The sequence below is a fragment of the Oryctolagus cuniculus genome, chromosome 20, assembly GCF_964237555.1.
Source record: "Oryctolagus cuniculus chromosome 20, mOryCun1.1, whole genome shotgun sequence".
NCBI classification, from domain to species: domain Eukaryota; kingdom Metazoa; phylum Chordata; class Mammalia; order Lagomorpha; family Leporidae; genus Oryctolagus; species Oryctolagus cuniculus.
The window spans coordinates 20,345,882-20,366,311 of NC_091451.1; the positions used below are offsets into that span (position 1 = coordinate 20,345,882).

The 20,430-nt window shown below is 44.3% G+C and overlaps 1 protein-coding gene across 2 annotated transcripts in view; it reads left to right on the forward strand.

Moving 5' to 3' along the window:
• LIN52 (lin-52 DREAM MuvB core complex component) overlaps positions 1–20,430 on the forward strand; it is a 116,692-nt gene that overhangs the window by 91,220 nt on the left and 5,042 nt on the right. Inside the window, exon 6 of one of the 2 annotated variants that reach the window (XM_051826263.2) lies at positions 1,458–18,764. The exons of the other annotated variant lie outside the window; for it this stretch is intronic. Coding sequence (XP_051682223.1) covers positions 1,458–1,489 — 32 coding nt within the window. The 3' untranslated portion in view covers positions 1,490–18,764. Of the gene's footprint in view, positions 1–1,457; positions 18,765–20,430 lie in introns of those variants that run through there. 2 annotated transcript variants of the gene reach the window in all.

Consider the following 20,430-nt stretch of genomic DNA (forward strand, 5'->3'; position numbering starts at 1 on the left):
GTCTCAACTCATACACTCCAACATGCGGTGCAGATATCCCAAGTGGTGTCTTTTTTTTTTTTTTTTTTTTTGACAGGCAGAGTGGACAGAGAGAGAGAGAGAGAGACAGAGAGAAAGGTCTTCCTTTTACCGTTGGTTCACCCTCCAATGGCCGCCACGGCTGGCGCACTGCGCTGATCCGAAGCCAGGAGCCAGGTGCTCCTCCTGGTCTCCCATGGGGTGCAGGGCCCAAGCACTTGGGCCATCCTCCACTGCACTCCCGGGCCACAGCAGAGAGCTGGCCTGGAAGAGGGGCAACCGGGACAGAATCCGGCGCCCCGACTGGGACTAAAACCCGGTGTGCCGGCACCGCAGGCAGAGGATTAGTCTATTGAGCCGCGGCGCCGGCCCCAAGTGGTGTCTTAACTCCTGCACCAAACGCCTGCCCCTAAATGACCAATCTTAAAGAAAAACAAGCTCAGGATCAGCGCTGTAGTTTAGTGGATTAAGTCACCATCTGCAGCACCTGCATCCGTGTGGGTGCCGGTTGAGTCCCGGCTGCTCCACTTCCCATCCAGCTCCCTGCTAATGTGCCTGGGAAGGCAGCAGAAGATGGCCCAAATGCTTGGGCCCCTGCACCTGCGTGGGAGACCCAGAGGAAGGTCCTGGTTCCTGGCTTCAGCCTGATCCAGCCCTGGTCATTGCAGCCATTTGGGGAGTGAACCAGTGGATCGAAGACCTCTCTTTCTCTCCCTCTCCCTCTTTCTCTTCCTCTCCTTCTCTCATTATAACTCTTTCAAATAATCTACGCTATCTTATGTAACTTATTAGAAGTTTGTGGTTTAAATGTTTCATGTGCTGATTTCAGTTACTACATTTAACCAATTATTTAATGTGTACTGAGGATTACTTAGATTTCATAGCAATATTAATCTTTGATTTCATGGATTTTCATATTTAAGTATACAGCTTTGCTAAATGTCTTTGTATTTAATGCATTTTTATTAATCTACTTATAGTAAATCTAATTGCATCCTGACTTCCTGAGATGAATATCCAGTTGTTAAACAAAAGGAACATTTTAAAAATAATTGTTTATAGTGTCTGAATAAGCTGAATACTATACTGTATTTTAATTCAAAGTATAATGTCTTCCTTTTCAAAAAAGTTCTACATTAAGTACAATTTTTGATGTTATTTTAACAGAATTGAATTTATCAATTATATTTTTCTTGAAGTACACAGCAGTACTATTGCAGTGCCCAAGTTTTGAGTTTTTTTTTTTTTTTTAAAAGATTTATTTATTTGAAAGACAAAGTGACGGAGGTGGGTGGGGGGTAGGGTGGAGAGACCTTTATCTGCTAGCTGCAATGGCTGGGGTTAGGCCAGGCCAAACCAGGAGCCCATAACTCCATCTAGGTCTCCCATGTGGGTGGCAAAGGCACAAGTATGTGTGTCATTTTCAACTGCTTTTCCAGGCGCATTAGCGGGGAGCTGGATCAGAAGCTGAGGAGCCAGGACTCAAATGCCAGCATTGCACAAGGTGCTTAACCCTCTGCACTACAGCATCACCATCGCCCAAGGGTGTGAGTGTGTTTTAAATCAAGAACAGTGGTTAGATTTTTAGTCAGTCCTTTAGCGAGAACAAAGCCAGAAGCAATAGGTGTGCTTCGGGATAGAGGAAAGAACTGGGTGCCTATGTCTCTATCGAGATTCAGATTCTGTGGCCTGAATCTCCCTGGATCTGTGTGAATTAAGTCTCTTGATAAAAGAGTTTGACTTGAGGGGTTTATGGTGTAGCAGGTAAAGCCACCACCTGCAGTGCCTTCATCACAGTGGGGGCTGGTTTGAGTCCAGGCTGCTCCACTTCTGATCCAGCTCCCTGCTATGGCCTGGGAAAGCTGTAGAAGTGGGTGCATGGGCCCCTACACCCACGTGGGAGACCCAGAAGAGTGCCTGGCTCCTGGCTTCGGACTGGCGCAGCTCCAGCCATGGTGGCCATTTGGGGAGCAAACCAGCAGAAAGAAGACCTTTATCTGTCTCACCCTCTCACTGTAGAGTCTGTAACTCTACCTCTCAAACAAATAAATAAAATCTTTAAAAAAAAAAACAACTTTATTGAGATGTTTCCAACATAGCATAAAATTCACCCACTTAAAGTATGTAAATCAATGGGAATTTTAGTATATTTACAGAATTATGCAAGTGTTACCACAGTCTTAATTTTGGAATATTTCCACCACCCCAAAAAACACCTAGATACCATTTCGGTCACTCCCCATTTCCCCTGGTTCTACCCATCCCAGCCTACAAGCCAACCCAAGATAACCACTAACCAGCCTACCATCTCTGGATTGCATCCTTTTTTATTACCAAATAATATTCTGTTGCAGGGACATGTCATATTTTATTTATTTGGTCAACAGTTAGTAGACATGTGGGTTTCTGCTGTTTAGCTGTTATGAATAATATTGTCATGAATATTTGTGCACAAGTTTTTGTGTCATTACTATTTTTATTTTCTTACCAGCAAACCACATAAGCACAACAAAAAGTGTAGCATAAGGGGGTACATATAAAATAAGAATAGCTGAAAGCTAACCTTTATTGAAGCTTGGGGATAGGGACGTGAGGTTCATGCTTAAAAATTTTCCATAATTAAAAAAACACCTTGGGCTGGCATCCCAAATGAGCACTGATTGATTCGCGCCTCAGCTGTTCCACTTCCGATCCAGCTCCCTGCTGATATGTCTGGGAAGCAGTGGAAGATGGCCCAAGTGTAGCCCCTATCACCCACGTGGGAGACCTGGATGGAGTTCCAGGCTCCTGGCTTCATCATGGCCCAGCCTTAGCCATTGCAGCCATCTGCAGAGTGAACCAGTGGATGGAAGATTTATTTCTCTCTCTCTCTCCCTCTCTTCCTCTCTCCTTCCCTCCCTCCCTCCCTCCTCCCCCTCTGTTACTCTGTCTTTCAAATAAATAAATCTTTAAAAAAAAGAAAAACAACCTCACCAAATACTTTCTGGAAGTATAACTCTATCTCATTATCCCTGTATTTTTTTAAAAAGATTTGTTTTAGTTATTTGAAAGACAGAATTACAGAGGGAGGCAGAGCTAGAGAGAGAGAGAGAGAGAGAGAGAGAGAGAGAGGTCTTCCATCCTCTGGTTTACTCCCCAGTTGGCCGCAACAGCTGGAGCTGAGCTGATCCGAAGCCAGGAGCCAAGAGTTTCTTCCGGGTCTTCCACGCAGGTGCAAGGGCCCAAGGACTTGGGCCATCTTCTGCTGCTTTCCCAGGCCATAGCAGAGAGCTGGATCAGAAGTGGAGCAGCCAGGACTTGAAGCAATGCCCATATGGGATGCTGACCCTGTAGGCTGGGGCTTTAACCCGCTGTGCCACAGCACTGGCCCCTATCCCTGCATTTTATAATGTGATTCATAAGGCTAGAAGTAACATGGATGAGTACTAAACGAGGCATGGGCCAGGAAACAAATGTTCACAATGGCCAAGGCTGGGCTTTAGCCTGACAGAGCTAGGAATCACACCCAGGCACATTACTGTGGGATCTGGGCAACTTAACCACTAGCCTGACACTCCTTTAACCTTCTTTTGATGTAGACACATGTTTATATATGATGCCATAAATTTTACATTAGAACACCCAGGTAGAATTGTAGCTTAAAATGAGGGAAGCATATATTGAGTGATCCAAATACATTTAAACTGATAAGTCACTCAGCTGTTTCTTAGTCTCCCCTTTTTCTTTGAGTCATTTAGAAACTGTGACTGAGTAAGCAAAAATAACCAGTCCTTTTTGCTTCATCATGCTCAGTGCTAGATTTCATTTCAAGGAACCCTGGGATTTGATATTTCCTATATTGAGCTGGAATGTAGAAGTATGGCTTATTGTGATTCCATTTACAATTGGTTGGCCATCTTAAGATACAAAAAGCTGAATGATAGGTCATCTTCTATTTTTTTTTTTAAATCTCAGTCATATATTCTTGCTTTGTTTCTTGGAGTGAAAGTTTTAGAATATATGCTTACAATGCTGAATAGCTTCTAGAATATATAAGTTAATTGCTCTGTTGATGTTAACCTCAAACACAAACCATTGTAAAGAAGCGAATTTGTCAGTTGCTCAAGCAGAGCTTGAGTGATCACCCAGTGGTTCAGAGGCCGGCTCTGTGGCATAATAGGCTACGCCCTGCCCTGCGGTGCCGGTTCAAGTCCCAGCTGCTCTTCTTCTGATCCAGCTCTCTCTGCTAGTGGCCTGGGAAAGCAATGGAGGGTGACCTAAGTTCTTGGGCCCCTGCACCCACATGAGAGACCTGGAAGAAGCTTCGGGTTTCTGGCTTAGATCAGCCCAGCTCTGGCCATTGTGACCATCTGGGGAGTGAACCAGCAGATTTCCATATCCCAGACACTCTGTCTCTCTCTCTCTCTCTCTCTCTCTCTAACTCTGCCTCTCAGATAAATAAATAAAATCTTAAGAATAAAAAAAAGTGATTCAAAAGGACAAGTGTTATGGTGCAGGTGGTTAAGCGACCTCCTGGGATGCCTGCATCCCGTATCAAAGTGCCTAGGATTGAGTCCTGCCTCTGCTTCCAGCTAATGTGCACCCTAGGAGGCAGCAGGAGATGGCTGAAGTGTGGGGTTCCCTGTCACTCCCACCGGGAGACCCGATGGAGTTCCGGGCTCTTAGTTTCTCCCTGGCCTAACCCTAGATGTTATGGCCATTTGGAGAGTGAACCAACAGATGGAAGCTCTCTCTCACGCTCTTTCTTTTTTTCTCTTTCTCTCTGTCCCTGCCTTGCAAGTAAAATTAACGTAAATAAATATATAAATAATTTTAAAAGAAGTGTCCTTGGGGCCAGCGCTGTGGCTTAGCAGGCTAGACCGGCTCTCTCAGGCGCTCCTCTTGTGATCCAGCTCTCTGCTGTGGCCTGGGAAAGCAGTGAAATATGGCCAAAGTGCTGGGGCCCTTGCACCCATATGGGAGACCAGGAGGAAGCTCCTGGGTCCTGGCTTTGGATTGGTCTGGTTCCCACTGTTATGGCCATTTGGAAAGTGAATCAGTGGATAGAAGACTTTTTTCTGTCTCTGCTTCTCTGTCTGTAGCTGTACCTCTCAAATAAATTTTTAAAAATCTTAAAAACAGAAGTGTCCTTAGCCTGCCTGGGTATTCTCAGATAATGTGTTCCTGAAGGCTCAGGTCAGACATCACCTCCTAAGGCTGTTTCTGTCTGTTCGACCCAAGACTTCTGTGGAATTAATCATCTCCATTTCTAGCCTCATAATGTCTTTTATACTCCTCTGATAGCATCTGTGACATTGTTTGATAATTATTTATTTCCCAGCCTGCCCTCTACTGAGATTCTCAAGGTTAAAGATTTTATTGCAGCATTAATACTGAGCACTGTGGGTGGCAGTCAGTATAGAGCTAAAGTTTTGGTATAGCTTTCTAATCCTTGGACTGAATGTTTTGATTTTCTCCTTTGTTTCTAATATTTTTTTCCAAAATGTTGCTAATATTTTTAAACAGATAAATTCTCCCCTCCTTTTTTTTAGCTTTATAGTAATATGCTTTAAGATATATGTTTTTATCTTTGATAAAATACAACCCTGCCTTCTCTGTTAGTAATACACTAGATCTCCAGCAAATGAGAAAAATCAAAGACCCTGAATAATACAGGTTAGGGGTTCTCAACCATGAGTTAGACTCGCCTGTGGGACTTGTTAAACTGTGAGTTCCTGGCTCACCCTCTTATAGTGTGATTCAGGAGATATGAGATAAGGCCTGACAAATTGTTTATCTAACAAGTGACACTGATGCACTTGGTCCAGGGATCAGACTTTGAGAACCACTTATATAGGTTATAAATTGTAGCTAACTTACCTGAAGACATCCATTGCTTACAATAGAATATAATTCACTAGATGTTTTGCCTTCTATTATATTTTGCCATTTTGACTAAGATCCTAAATATGAGCTGTGTTTTCAGTAAGAGAGTGTTGCTTCATTCAGCACACATTTATTGCATGTTAACTGTATGCAGGTTAAGCTCTGGAGTTTCAGTGACACAGACTATTATATATAATATACAATTTTCTGGCTCAGGCTATTTTTGTCTTCTAATTATCTAAAGCTAATAATCCATGAGTGTTGTAAATAAGATCACTTATAACATCAAATAGGATATTCTGAAAAACAGAAGATTAATTAGCTGTTATTTTTAATCACAGGAAAAATAACCACTACCATGTGACTTCCTATATAGATATGCCATACAATCAATGTCTTAGATGATTGTGACGTGCTTGTAAAATAAAAGTTGTACATTTAGGGGCCAGCATTATAGCGCAGCGAGTTAAGTTGCTGCCTGTGAAACCAACATCCCATGTGAGCACTCAGTCCAATCCAAGCTTCTCTACTTCTGATCCAGCTCCCTGCTGGTGTGTGTGTGGGAAAGCAACTGAAGATGACCCAAGTGATGGGCCCCTTCCACTCATGTGGGAGACCCAGATGGAGTTCCAGGCTCTTGCTTTGGCTTGGCCAAGCCCTGGCCTTTGTGGCTATTTGGGGAGTGAACCAGTAGATGGAAGGTCTCGCTGTCTCTCCCTCCCCTCTCTGCAACTCTACCTTTCAAAATAAATAAATAAATCTTTTCTTGTAAAAAGAAAAGAAATTGTACCTTTGTACTCTCCTACATGATTTTTTTTTTTTTTATTTTTTTTTATTTTTTATTTTTTTGACAGGCAGAGTGGACAGTGAGAGAGAGAGACAGAGAGAAAGGTCTTCCTTTGCCGTTGGTTCACCCTCCAATGGCCGCCGCGGCCGGCGCGCTGCGGCCGGCGCACCGCGCTGATCCGATGGCAGGAGCCAGGAGCCAGGTGCTTATCCTGGTCTCCCATGGGGTGCAGGGCCCAAGCACCTGGGCCATCCTCCACTGCACTCCCTGGCCACAGCAGAGGGCTGGCCTGGAAGAGGGGCAACCGGGACAGAATCCGGCACCCCGACCGGGACTAGAACCCGGTGTGCCGGTGCCGCTAGGCGGAGGATTAGCCTAGTGAGCCGCGGCGCCGGCCTACTCCTACATGATTTAAGAGGAAAAAGATATTTAAAATTAAAGCTTACTGGACGACTATTTTTTTCCAGGTATGTTAGGGAAATTATCTTTGAAAGTCTCTTCCCTCGATGAATTTATTATCCAGTCAGGTTGAGAAAATGAACCATACATATGTGAAACCATAATGCAAACAATTAAAAATCAAATTATCAGCTAGAACAAGTAATTCGTTTTAAATTGGATAAATCAGCATCTATAAGGTAAAAGAGTGATCAAAGTAAGGTAGGATTAGTGAGATCATCGTTTATATACAGAGCTGTTGATAGGATGAGGACGAACTAGTTGGGTATTAGTTGGACTATGAGAGTTTCAGTTAAGCTGTTCCTTCTTGTAACTGTTAGCTCTCAGACTGCTTAGACCTTAATCTTGCTACCTACCTCAAAAGCTTTGTCTGAGGGGCTTCTGAGCAAGTTAAGCTGCTGCTTGTGACACTGGCATCCCATATCAGAATGCCCCTGGAAAGGCAGCGGAAGGTGGCCCAGGGACTTGGGTTCCTGCCACCTTGTGGAAGACCAGGAGGAAGTTCCTGGCTCCTGGATTCAGCTTGGCCTGCATCTGGCTGTTGTGGCCATTCGGGGAGTGAACCAGTGGATGGGCGATCTTTCTCTCTGTTCCTCTCTATTGCTCTGCCTTTCAAATAAATAAATCTTTAAAAAAGTTTTTTTTCTTCTGAGAAGAAGAATAAATAACCATGAACTCATTTCTTCTGCCTCCCAGAGAATTTTGTAGAAGCAACATGTTGAGCCATGGAGCTTCACTTATACCTGTTTTATGGGCAATGTGAAATTTGCTCATAGATTTGTCAGCTTTATTTCTGAAGTAAGAGAAAGATTGGTTGGAAGGCAGCAGCTTTTTATTATTAGACTTACCCCAAGTTCAATTTGGTAGACTTAAAAAAAATATGTAATCTGTTTTTGATTGTTGGTCATGTGTAATTTGTTCCTCATCCAAAGAATTTAACGATGGAAATAAACATTCATGACATGAAAAGTTACCCTCTTTCTAAAGCTTTTCCTGTCCATCCATTTCCAAGCCCTCTGCAGAATTAATTATTCCCACCTCTGTTTCCTGGCCCACTCTTCCCCGTACTCATTCATGTTACTTCTAGCCTTATGAATTACATTATGATATGTAGTGATAATGAGAAAAGGCTGTATTTCCAGAAAAGTATTTGGTGAGGTGGTTTTTTTTTAATTATGGGAAAATTTCAAGCATATACTAAACTAGGGAGAATATTATAATGAACCCAAGTGCCCAGCCCCCAGCTTTAATAATGATCAGCTTTCTGCAGTTTTTATTTTATCTATGCCCCCTTATACTACACTTTTTGTTGTGCTTATGTTTGCTGGCTATTTTAAAGCAAATCCTGGATGTCATATTGTTTCATCTATATAATTTTTTTAAGATTATTTATTTATTTATTTATTAGAGAGGCAGAGACAGAGAAAGTGAAGGCTTCCATTGCTGGTTAACTCTCCAGATGGCTGCAGTGGCTGGAGCTGGGCCGATCTGAAGCCAGGAGCCAGGAGCTTCTTCCAGGTCTCCCATGTGGTTGCAGGGGCCCAAGAAGTTGGGCCATCTTCTACTGCTTTCCCAGGCCATAGCAGAGAGCTGGATCAGAAGTGGAACATCTGGGACTTGAACTGGCACCCATATAAGATGCCAGCACTGCAGGCAGCAGCTTTACCTGATATGCCACAGTGCCAGCCCCTCATCTATAGATATTTTAGTGTGTATCTTTAAACAAAACAGTCCACCCCTTTTATTTTTTGTTTTTTTAAAATGTTTATTTATTTGAAAGGCAGAGAGAGAATGAGAATGAATCTTTCATTTACTAGTTTACTCCCCAAATTGCTGCAATACCCAGGGCTAGGCTGAAATCAGGAGCCAGGAGCTCAATCCTGGTCTCCCACTTGGGTAGCAGGCACCCAAGCACTTGGCCATCCTCCACTGCCTTCCTAGGTACATTAGCAGAAAGCTGGCTAGGAAACAGAAGAGCTGGGACTCAAACTAGCATGGGATGCCTAGGTTGTAAGCAGTGGCTTAGCCTACTGTGCCACAAACAGTGCCACTATTATCACACTGAACAAAAGTAAATAATAATTCCTTAATGGCAAAATTGTATTTTTTAATTGGCTTATTTGAATCAGGATCCAGGTGAGGTCCACACATTGCATTTAGCTGAATGAATCTTAAGTCTCTTTTTTGTTTTGTTTGTTTGTTTGAAAAGATTTATTTATTTGAAAGTCTGAGTTACAGAGAGAGAATGAGAGGCAGAGAGAGAGAGGTCTTCCATCCGCTAGCTCACTGCCCAATTGGCTGCAACGGCTGGAGCTGTGCCGATCCAAAGCCAGGAGCCAGGGGCTTCTTCTGGGTCTCCCACATGGGTGCAGGGACCCAAGGACTTGGGCCATCTTCTACTGCTTTCCCAGGCCATAGCAGAGAGCTGATCAGAAGTGGAGCAGCCAGGACTCAAACTGGCATCTGTATGGATGCTGGCCTTGCAGGTGGTGGCTTTACCCACTAAGCCACAGCGCCAGCCCCAATCTTAAGTCTCTTAATCTTTCCTATAATCACACCCCAACTTCCCCCAGGATTTTACCCCATGAAATTTAATTGAAAAAAACTGGGTGTTGGGCCAGCGCTGTGGCGCAGTAGGTTAATCCTCTGCCTGCGGTGCTGGCATCCCATATGGCCACTGGTTCTAGTCCCGGCTGCTCCCCTTCCAATCCTGCTCTCTGATATGGCCTGGGAAAGCAGTAGAAGATGGCCCAAATGTTTGGGACCCTGCACCCACATGGGAGAGCGGGAAAAAGCTCCTCGCTCCTGGCTCCTGGCTTCAGATCGCCCAGCTCCAGCTGTTACAGCCATTTGGGGAGTGAACCAAGAGAAGGAAGATCTTTCTCTGTATCTCTCCCTCTCACTGTCTATAACTCTGCCTCTCAAATAAAGAATAAAGCTGGGTGTGTCCTGTAGGAATTTACCACATTTTAAATTTGGATAATACCTGGAGGTATCATTCAATATGTTCTTTCTCCCCAAATTTCTTGTAAGCTGATGGCGCTAGAGAATGGACTGATTTTGAACTCAGTATTTTTGGCAAGAATATTTCCTAAGTGCTACTGTGTTCTTCCTGTTGCTTAATATCAAGAAGTATGTGGTGTGTTTGTGCCATTTTGAGTAAGTTTCAATGGGTTTGATCCTGTTCATGATAATCATGACGGTAGTCATTGTTAATACTCTATTAAATCAGCATCTATTTGTTATACTTGAAGTGCAGTCTAAGGAGAAATGGCAATAAAAATGCTAGCTTTTTTTCCTCTTTTTAAGTCAGTTTTCAGAATGAGTTGAAGTGATTGAGGGCTTTTTAAAATATCATAGATGTTTGTATTTCATGTATTTTGACCTATTACAATCATCATTTTTTACTTTAAAACTGTCCCACCTTTAGTGGATATACCTTCAAGTCGGCTCCTGTGTCGTCTTTTTTTTTCCCCTAAGTTTTATTTATTTCTTTGTAAGGCAGAGTTGCAGAGAAAGGGAGAGACAGAGAGATAGAGAGATCTCCTATCTGCTGCTTCACTACGCAAATGGCCAGGACTGAGCCATTGGATCCAGATCTCCCACATTGGGTGACAGGGGCCCAACAGGGAGCTGGATCAGAAGTGGAGCAGCGAGGACTGCCAGTTTGAGTCCTGGCTTCTCTGCTTCGATGCAGCTCCCTGATGATGGCCTGGGAAAGCAGTAGAGGATGACCCAAGTACTTGGGCTCCTGCACCCTCATGGCAGACCAGGAAGAAGCTCCTGGCTCCTGGCTTCCAATTGTTCTAGCTCTGGCCATAGCAGCCATTTGGGGAGTGAACCAGCAGATAGAAGACCTCTTTCTGTATATAACTCTGCCTCTCAAGTAAATAAATAAGTCTTTAAAAAAAAATAATAAGTACTAGGGACTGGCGCCGTGGCTCACTTTGTTAATCCTCTGCCTGTGGCGCCTGCATCCCATATGGGCACCGGTTCTAGTCCCAGTTGCTCCTCTTCCAGTCCAGCTCTCTGCTGTGGCCCGGGAGGGCAGTGGAGGATGGCCCAAGTGCTTGGGCCCCTGCACCCGCATGGGAGACCAGATCGGAGCAGTGCCGGCCGTAGTGGCCTTTTGGGGAGTGAACCAACGGAGGGAAGACCTTTCTCTCTCTCTCTCGCTCTCACTGTCTATAATTCTACCTGTCAAATAAAAAAAAAAAGTACTAAAAAGTTCATATCAATTAAGAAAATAGTTTTTAAAGGAAAGATTATATTTTTTTCTTGCTGGTGTTTTAAATTAAATCTATATTATCCAATGAACCATACATGAAGATTCATTGACATTTTCCTTGATAGCTTAAACTAGAACTAGCTGCAGTTAAAACCCGGATTCTAATTCTATAGACAGGGCCACCTCTAACAATATTAAAATAAAACTGTATTATTCCATGGCTTACAGAAGAATTCTCCAATAACCATGGGAATGCTTGTGGTATGAAGACAGCATCTTAAATCTCTATGCAAGTCGTACACAAAGTGTTATTGCAATGAAAAAATAGTGTTGTGAATAATACCTGCTCACAGCTCAAGACACTTGATGTATCTTGGACCTCAGTGTTTGTTGGATTTTGCAATTTCAGGAGAAAGATTTGTATTTTTTTTAAGTTCTATATATTTCTGTACATTCTACTTGATGTCAACTCTGTATTCTTAGGTTGTAGGGTTCCATTAAAAAAAATAAATAATCTCAGTCCCTCCTCTCTCCACCCCCCTCCCCCCCACACTCATTTTGTATAATATGGTAATGATATCACCGTAGCAGTAATTACGGGTCATCTTCATTTCTTTCATCTCTGCCTGTTCTGATGGCTTCATTCCTTTGACGGAAAAGATTTGGCTCTGGGTGCTATGATTATTTTGTTAAGCGTTATTCGAATAGACAGGAGTGAGAGAAATTAATCAATCCAAATGCAATTAGCATCATGTTTAACCCAGTGATGGACGTCTCAAGGTGAAACAGCCAGGGGAGTTTCAGACATTATTATTCAATCCAGTGGTTCTTATCTAAATCATAATCAAGAGAGGTTTGTCTTGGCCTCTCCGTGTAAAGATGTAACTCTTTCCCTGCCCTGGTTGGGTCAAGAAGAACGGCTTTCATCCTCTGTAGACTCTTGCTGCTGCCGGCACCTTGAAGAGGGCTGGACCAAGCCGGGAAGCCGTCTGCACACCCACGTCATTTGAAATTACACATACTCTGATCTTGCTCCGATTTTCCCGAGAGTCGAATCTAGCCTAAGAATAAATTGTGCTGTTCAACTTGGCAACACATTTTGTGTGCTGGTCAAGTCACTTTGACTAGTTGTTCTGTCTTAACCTTACATGGTAGATTATTATAGTGATTCTCACTTTAAGGATGAGGATATTAAGACTGTGTGAAGCTACTAGCCTTTGGCTATGATGCTATAATAAGGGTTTCACCAGGATGTATCACTGTGTAAAGACCCTGAAACATGAATGTTCTGCACAAATTTATGAGTCCTTAATAAAAGTTCTGGCCCCCAGAGTATTAATCCATTGCTTTGATCTCATTGCCTTTCCCTCAGTTGAGTTTTACCCTTGAAAAGGGAATTAAGTGAAACTGTGCAATAGGCCTGTGAGGCTCTCTGAAAAAGAAGCAAAATACAAGCAGGAAGTTGTTAGCTCTCATTTCTTGAATGCAAATCTTTTGAGTTTTTGGTGGTGGTGGTGGTTTGATTTGGTTTGGTTTGTAGTAGGGAGAAAGATGATAGAGAAAGATTGCACATTCGAAGTCTTGTCTTGTTTGGCTTTAAAAGGGGGCACTGCAAAGGAGCTGATGGAGAAACACAGGCTTTCACCTGAATACAGCATTTTTCAAGTCCCTGACAATTAAGATTCTTCCACTTCTGCCTTCAATCTTCAGGCATCATGGCTGACACTTCCCATATTTTATGTTCCTGCTGGATGCTTTATATTCTGAAAATAAATCTGTTGGCTGGATATTCCTGTCCTTTTTTTTTTTCCTCTTGTGAAAAGCCATTAAAATTATTTTCCATATTGGAACTGTCCAAATTTGTTTACCTGCACACTGAGTCCTGGCTTTTCTTTTTCGTATTACCTCTTGGATAAACCATTCTCTAGAAATGTCTTTACTTGTGAATAAAAGAAAAAATGTTTGTTTTAAAACTATCTTCGTCGGGCCGGCGCTGTGGCGCTGGCATCCCATATGGGTGACGGAATCTGGTCCTGGTTGCTCCTCTTCCAGTCCAGCTCTCTGCTGCGGCCCGGGGGGCAGTGAAGGATGGCCTAAGTGCTTGGGCCCTGCACCCGCATGGGATACCAGGAGGAAGCACCTGGCTCCTGGCTTCGGATCGGTGTAGCTCTGGTTGTAGCAGCCATTTTGGGGGGTGAACCAACAGAATGAAGACCATTCTCTTTGTCTCTCACTGTCTGTAACTCTACCTGTCAAATAAAAAAAAATTTTAAAATTATCTTTGTCCACAGTCACTGGGAAGAGCTCTGTTCTTAGACACCCCACCCTTCTGGTAGAAAAACTCCTGTTTTTCAAGGGAAAAAACAATCTATTAGAGCCAATAGAAAGGGAATCCTGGAATTTGTGTTCCTAAAAAGGCTCTTTTTTTTTTTTTTTTTTTAAAGAATTCTGAAGATGAAAATTTTTGAGTCTATGATAGTTTGGTCACAGATACAGCACCCAGATTTATAATATTTTAATTTCCCTTTTGAAATTTCTTTTTGACAGGCAGAGTGGGCAGTGAGAGAGAGAGAGACAGAAAAGGTCTTCCATTTGCCATTGGTTCACCCTGCAATGGCCGCCGCGGCCGGTGTGCTGCAGCCGGCGCACCGCGCTGATCCGAAGGCAGGAGCCAGGTGCTTCTCCTGGTCTCCCATGGGGTGCAGGGCCCAAGGACTTTTGCCATCCTCCACTGCACTCCCGGGCCACAGCAGAGAGCTGGCCTGGAAGAGGGGCAACCGGGACAGAATCCGGCGCCCCAACCGGGACTAGAACCCCATGTGCAGGCGCTGCAGGTGGAGGATTAGCCTAGTGAGCCGCCACACCGGCCTTCCCTTTTGAAATGTTTAATGCAGAAGCCTCAAGGCTGTTCTGCTGACCTTCATTTTATATACTTCAGAGAAAAGTGAAATTTCTACCAGACTCTCATTTGTGGTTACTTTTCCACAAGAGTTGATTGATAAGATCACCAGATCTTATTACAGTTATACCACCTGTGAGGGCCACCATGTATCCTAATGGAATGAGGTCCAGGAGACCCTCCTCATCCAGGGACCCACTAGTTCCCAGTGCCTTCTGCTCTTTACAGTGGCATAAACCAGCTGCTCTTGTTTGAGGCAAGGACTAAGTGCCTAGTCCTTGACTTGAATTATTGACTGCCTAGTGGTACTTTCCGTGTGGAGATCTGACCCTGGACAGGAGCGTGGTGAAGAATCTGTCCAGCAGACTGCCCTGTAACTGGTCTGCTGTCCTTGCGGCAGCTTTGTGCCCTAGCTTCAGGCAAACTTCCACATTGCTGGGAGACAGAAGTCAGCATTTTAAGTCTCATTGGTTGCCTTTGTTCTCCTCTAAGCCACCAAAATACCTGTTAACAGCTAGCTGCATCACGAAGGTAGCGTGGCCTCTGAGAATAGTCTCTTTCTGTCCAAATTATCTGACTCTTCCTAAGGTCTTGTACATAGTAGGCAGGACATGCAACTGACTGCACCAGCCATCCGCCCTCTTGGTGCTTCTCTTCTGCACAGGGCACACTGATGCCTGGAGTCGATCCCTTCTCTCCCAGCTGTTAGGATGTATTCAAGGTTTCAGAGGCCAAAAGAGTAGTTTTTAAAGAAGAGTCAAAATCATAATTATAACAAATGGCATCATTTCTACAAAACATCTTCTGTGAAGCTAATAAATGAACAGCCTTTTATCACATTGATTAAAGGAGGGTTTTATGTATTCTTTTTTGCTAGAAGTATCTGCTGGTATAGTTAAGCATAGTAGCTGCCTCTGATATTCAGGCTTGGCTTCAACAGGGTTTAATGTGCCACAGCATGTGTGTTACCCAGATGCAAGTTATTCATGATGCCATCTGTATTGCATTTGAAGATCTTTGAAATTCTTTTTAAAAACAGGCCCCCTGGCCGGCGCTGCAGCTCACTTGGCTAATCCTCCGCCTGCGGCGCCGGCACCCTGGGTTCTAGTCCCAGTTGGGGCGCTGGTTCTGTCTCTGTCCCGGTTGGTCCTCTTCCAGTCCAGCTCTCTGCTGTGGCCCGGGAGGACAGTGGAGGATGGCCCAAGTGCTTGGGCCCTGCACCTGCATGGGAGACCAGGAGAGGCACCTGGCTCCTGGCTTCAGATCGCCGCAGCGTGCCAGCCGTAGCAGCCATTTGGGGGTGAACCAACGGCAAAGGAAGACCTTTCTCTCTGTCTCTCTCTCTCACTATCTAACTCTGCCTGTCAAAAAAAAAAAAAAAAAAAAAAAAAAACCAGGAAAAACAGGCCTCCTTTTACCATCCTTCCATCCTTGGTGCTGTATAGGTGCTTATTTGATGCAGACCTAGTACCTCTTGTAAGAGGCAGTTGAGACTCCAGTACCCACCCTGGCTGACGAAAAGTCCAAGCAATGAGTCCAGACTGAGGACAAAGATTAAGAGGCATCCTCTGGGGCCAGCGCTGTGGCATAGCGGGTAAAGCCGCTGCCTGCGGTGCCAGCATCCCATATGGGCGCCAGGCCATAGGGCTCTCTGCTGTGGCCTGGGGAAGCAGTGGAAGATGGCCCAAGTCCTTGGGCCCCTGCACCTGCATAGGAGACCTGGAAGAAGCTCCTGGCTCCTGGCTTCGAATTGGCCCAGCTCCAGCTGTTGCTGCCATTTAGGAAGTGAACCAGCGGATAGAAGACTTCTGCCTCTGCCTCTCTAGCTCTGCCCTTCAAATAAGTAAATAAATCTTTAAAAAAAAAAAAAACAGGAATAAAGATAGATATAAAAAGGATCATATATCACAGATAACGATTAACAATAACAAAAACTGTTAACATTAAAAAAAAAAAAGATAGAGGCATCCCTCCACCCAATAAGCTAATGAAAGCCCATTGCGAACAGGAAGCAGATCAGATTCCAGTTTGATAGAAGGTCAATTAATGAGACAGACACACCTGCACAGTTGGAAATGGAGTTTGAAGATGTAATTGATGTGTGTGTTCCCTAAGCAGGCAGGAGGTACCTGCCACACAAGGAACCTGCGCTTAAGAGTTCTGTTCCCCCAGACCATGCGTAAATTAGAAAGCTGCAGCTTGATCTCCACATCCTGACCACTCCGTCACCCCAGTACGGGCTGCTGTTTTTTCACTTTTTCTTCCATTCTTTGATTGTGCATCAAACAAGTGGTCTGTGAGCACAAGCATGTTTGCTTTCCTTCTTTTTAAACTAAATGACTGGTATGTTTTGATCAACATCAGTGGAGATAGGAAGGGTGGAAAATAGTGATTCCATGAAAATACCTCCTTTTTTGATCAGGGGCTCCTTCATCTGTCTTTCTATATTCTGTTATTTTGCATAACAAAAAGCAACAAATGTTTGTCTACCTTGTTCAGTTAGAGAATTTCACCTCTTTTCATTTATTATTGCAAAATGAAGAACAATGCTGTTCTTTTGTACATAGCTGTTCTATAGAAGATAATGTCTTTTAATAGGCATAAATAACTGTAAAACAAATGAGCCTTACATGATTTTTCCATCAAACATCTTGTTGCTTACATCGACTTCTTTGAAATGAAAAGAAATACCTACACAATAAGGAGCATTTACAGAAAGCCCATGTGACCTTTGTTTTAATCTCACCTTGAACAGGTGAGGAAACTGTGCACAGAAAGATAACTTGGTGACTTTCCCACAGTAGTCCAGGGTCAGTGTCAAAGCTGAGGTTCAAGTCCAAGGCTGTCCACTGCTAAGAGCAGTCTCCTTTGTTTCCTGGTCACTCATATTAGAATCTCTTAAAAATAGCCTGTTGTTGCTCTTCTGAGTGTGAGCAAACCAGAGGAAAGTAAGTCTTCTCCACCTTGCAGATGTCTTTGATTTTATTGAGGCACAGAAATATTTGAAGTACTTTAGAATTGAAAACCAAGCTTTATGAACTTCTTCCATTTCATTAAAAAGTTGCTTAATTTTTACATTGTTCCCCCACATAAAAGTCTAACAATTTTATCAGGCAATTGCCTCAAAGTTATAATCTGAAAAATATTTCTGTAATGAAAGCCATATGTCATGGGTGAAAGGTACAAAGCCCTGGCGGAGAGGGCTGGTCTCCAGGGAGATGCTGCACCCAATCTCGTTAGCCAGGGTGCCTCTGGTAATCCCTCATCCCCTCACCAGTGAGAAATCAATCTGTACCACTGAATCTTTTTCAACCAGCCACCAGAAAATTTACTACAGAGAAGGCAGCTTGGGGATAGTCATTGTGGAAAGAGAGAGGCAAGACTAAAATGTAGGATGGAGGAATTGAAGAGTCTAAAGGAGAGATTATATGAAGCCATGCACCCACCACCTTCCGCGCAAGCAGGATGGAGTCCTCCCTTCAGCCCTGACCTCTCTAAGTAAATTCAGGTATTTACAGCTGCCGTGAACCTGACAGCCCTGGGGAAGCTATGCAGAGGGTAATAGAAACAGCATAAACCTGGAAGTGGATTGTGGTGTCGCCATTTGTGTGTTTCAGACTGCATGAGGGGTCCCCTCTGCACACTCAGCCGGAATTCACGTGTTAACCCTTTGGTGACCATATTGTGGCTCTCAATTTGAGACCCATGCACAACTTGACATGGGGGTCACACTTCTGTTCTGCCCAGCGTGCTCCATGGTAGCTGGTGACCAGTGAGATGCTCTCGTCCTGGCTATTAGAAGGGTGGCATTATTGCCTTCCTCTTGAAACTTGTAGTTCTAGAGAATAAATCCAGATGTGGAAAAGAACTGGCAAATTTCACTAACCCTTGACGAAACTCTCTCTAGCAATCCTGTTGTCTCTAGGATTGTCTTCTAGCTAATATGTTTAGGGTGGGAAAGGATCAGGAGAGATGGAGGATCTGGGAGTGCCAGGCTGAAAAGCATGGGATCCTTCCCTGGCCATTTGTGCAGAGTGAGACCAAACTCTAACTTCTGGGAAGAAGAGATGGAAGTGGGCAGGGGAAACAGAAATGTCTTTCTGGAAGCAGGCAGAAGCTGTCTCTAAAGGTTTCTCCCCAGGGAGATGTGAAATCCTTGGTGGGAGTTTGTTAGTAAAATGTATTTACATATAAAACCCTACTGGAAGGGGTTGTGTGTGTGTGTGTGTGTGTGTGTAGACGAGAAATATAGAATAGTAGCAGAAGGCTGTCTCCCTACTCCTAATGGGATTTTGTAGCAGCATGTGCGAGTTTGTTTCAGAAGTCAAAAATGAACAGATGTTGGTATAAATTACCTCTGTGTCTGATGTCTTGCAAATTAAAACTGCGGTTGGCATCACTAAACAATTTCGCTAGGTTGGGGGTGCAGTAAGTGGGCTGTGATTACTGTAGCAGGTCGGTAAGAATCTTCTCACTGCAGCAGAGCAAGAGAGCAAGGATACAGAAAAGAGGACGAAAGAAGGGCTCTCTGAATTAATCCGAACTGTTCGCATCTCTGATGACAAGTGAACAGGAGGGTGCATGCTCCGGAGCAGCGCTTGACCTACGGCAATTTCTCTGTGTGCGAAAAGGGGACGGTGCTTAGCTTCTGATTTATAGGGCACAGCCCTCTTTTAGGGAGCGGCTGTGTCACACATTCGTATATCTCCTATATGGGACTGGCGATAGGAAAACTTTCTCCCCTCCCATGTAGGAGATGATGTCTTTTGAATTACTTCTACTTTTACGGTGGTGTCCTGCCGCTCTGTGTGCTTGGATTAGGTTCAAGGGGGAGGAATGATTGAGAGGAAAAGGGGTTGTTAAAACGGACTGGTGAAATTCAAGGAGAGCTTGCCATTAAGAGACTTCAGAATCTCCGCTTATGGTTTCCTTTAGACCCTTTTGATCCCTCAAAGAGTTTGAGTCTTTTTTTTTTTTTTTTTTTTTTTTTGAGTTATGAATCTTAAAATATTGGTCATTCTCCTATTTGGGGGAAAAAAAAAACAGCAAGGAACTAGGAGGTCTGAAGAACAACGGGCAGAAATCATTAGTGAGACCAGCGTGGTGCTCCGGGCCCAGGATTTTTGGAACAGGGCTCTGTTCTACCCAGCAGACTTTTGTATTGCCCATGTCTGCTTTCCAGAGCACTGCTTCTAGCCATGTTGCAGGATTATTTGGTGCATTTTAAAGGCCTTAATAAGCATTTGAGAGTAGGTGGAATAACTCATCCGTTAGAAATAAATGACGAGGCCGGCGCCGCGGCTCACTAGGCTAATCCTCCGCCTAGCGGCGCCGGCACACCGGGTTCTAGTCCCGGTCGGGGCGCCGGATTCTGTCCCGGTTGCCCCTCTTCCAGGCCAGCCCTCTGCTGTGGCCAGGGAGTGCAGTGGAGGATGGCCCAGGTGCTTGGGCCCTGCACCCCATGGGAGACCAGGAAAAGCACCTGGCTCCTGGCTCCTGCCATCGGATCAGCGCGGTGCGCCGGCCGCAGCGCGCCGGCCGCGGCGGCCATTGGAGGGTGAACCAACGGCAAAGGAAGACCTTTCTCTCTGTCTCTCTCTCTCACTGTCCACTCTGCCTGTCAAAAAAAAAAAAAAAAAAAAAAAAAAAAAAGAAATAAATGACGAGACCCACTCTGCCCAGATCATGAGTAGGTTCCTGTAGGATCAGGCTGAGAGAAAAGAGTCCGAGGAATGGGGTTTTTAGATTGATTGCTAGCCTCCCTTATCACCATTCATTCATTCATTCACTCAGAAAATCCTGGATGCAGGAGAACTTGCCTGCCCACCTCTGAGAAGTGTTGTGTTGATGAGTACCACCATACCAAGCATGTGCATTGCCCATATCCAAGAGAAAAGTAGGCTAGATGGCATTAACAGACTGTGATCTTTCCCAGTCCAAGGTGACACCTAGCTGCTAAGTACTAGAGTGAGATCTTTTTTAAGTCCTCTCTTTTTAGATTTTTATTTATTTATTTAAAAGGCAGAGGGGCTGGCACTGTGGCGCAGCGGGTTAAAGCACTGGCCTGAAGCGCCAGCATCCTATATAGGCGCTGGTTCTAGTCCCGGCTGCTCCTCTTCCAATCCAGCTCCCTGCTAAGGCCTGGGAAAGCAGAAGAAGATGGCCCAAGTCCTT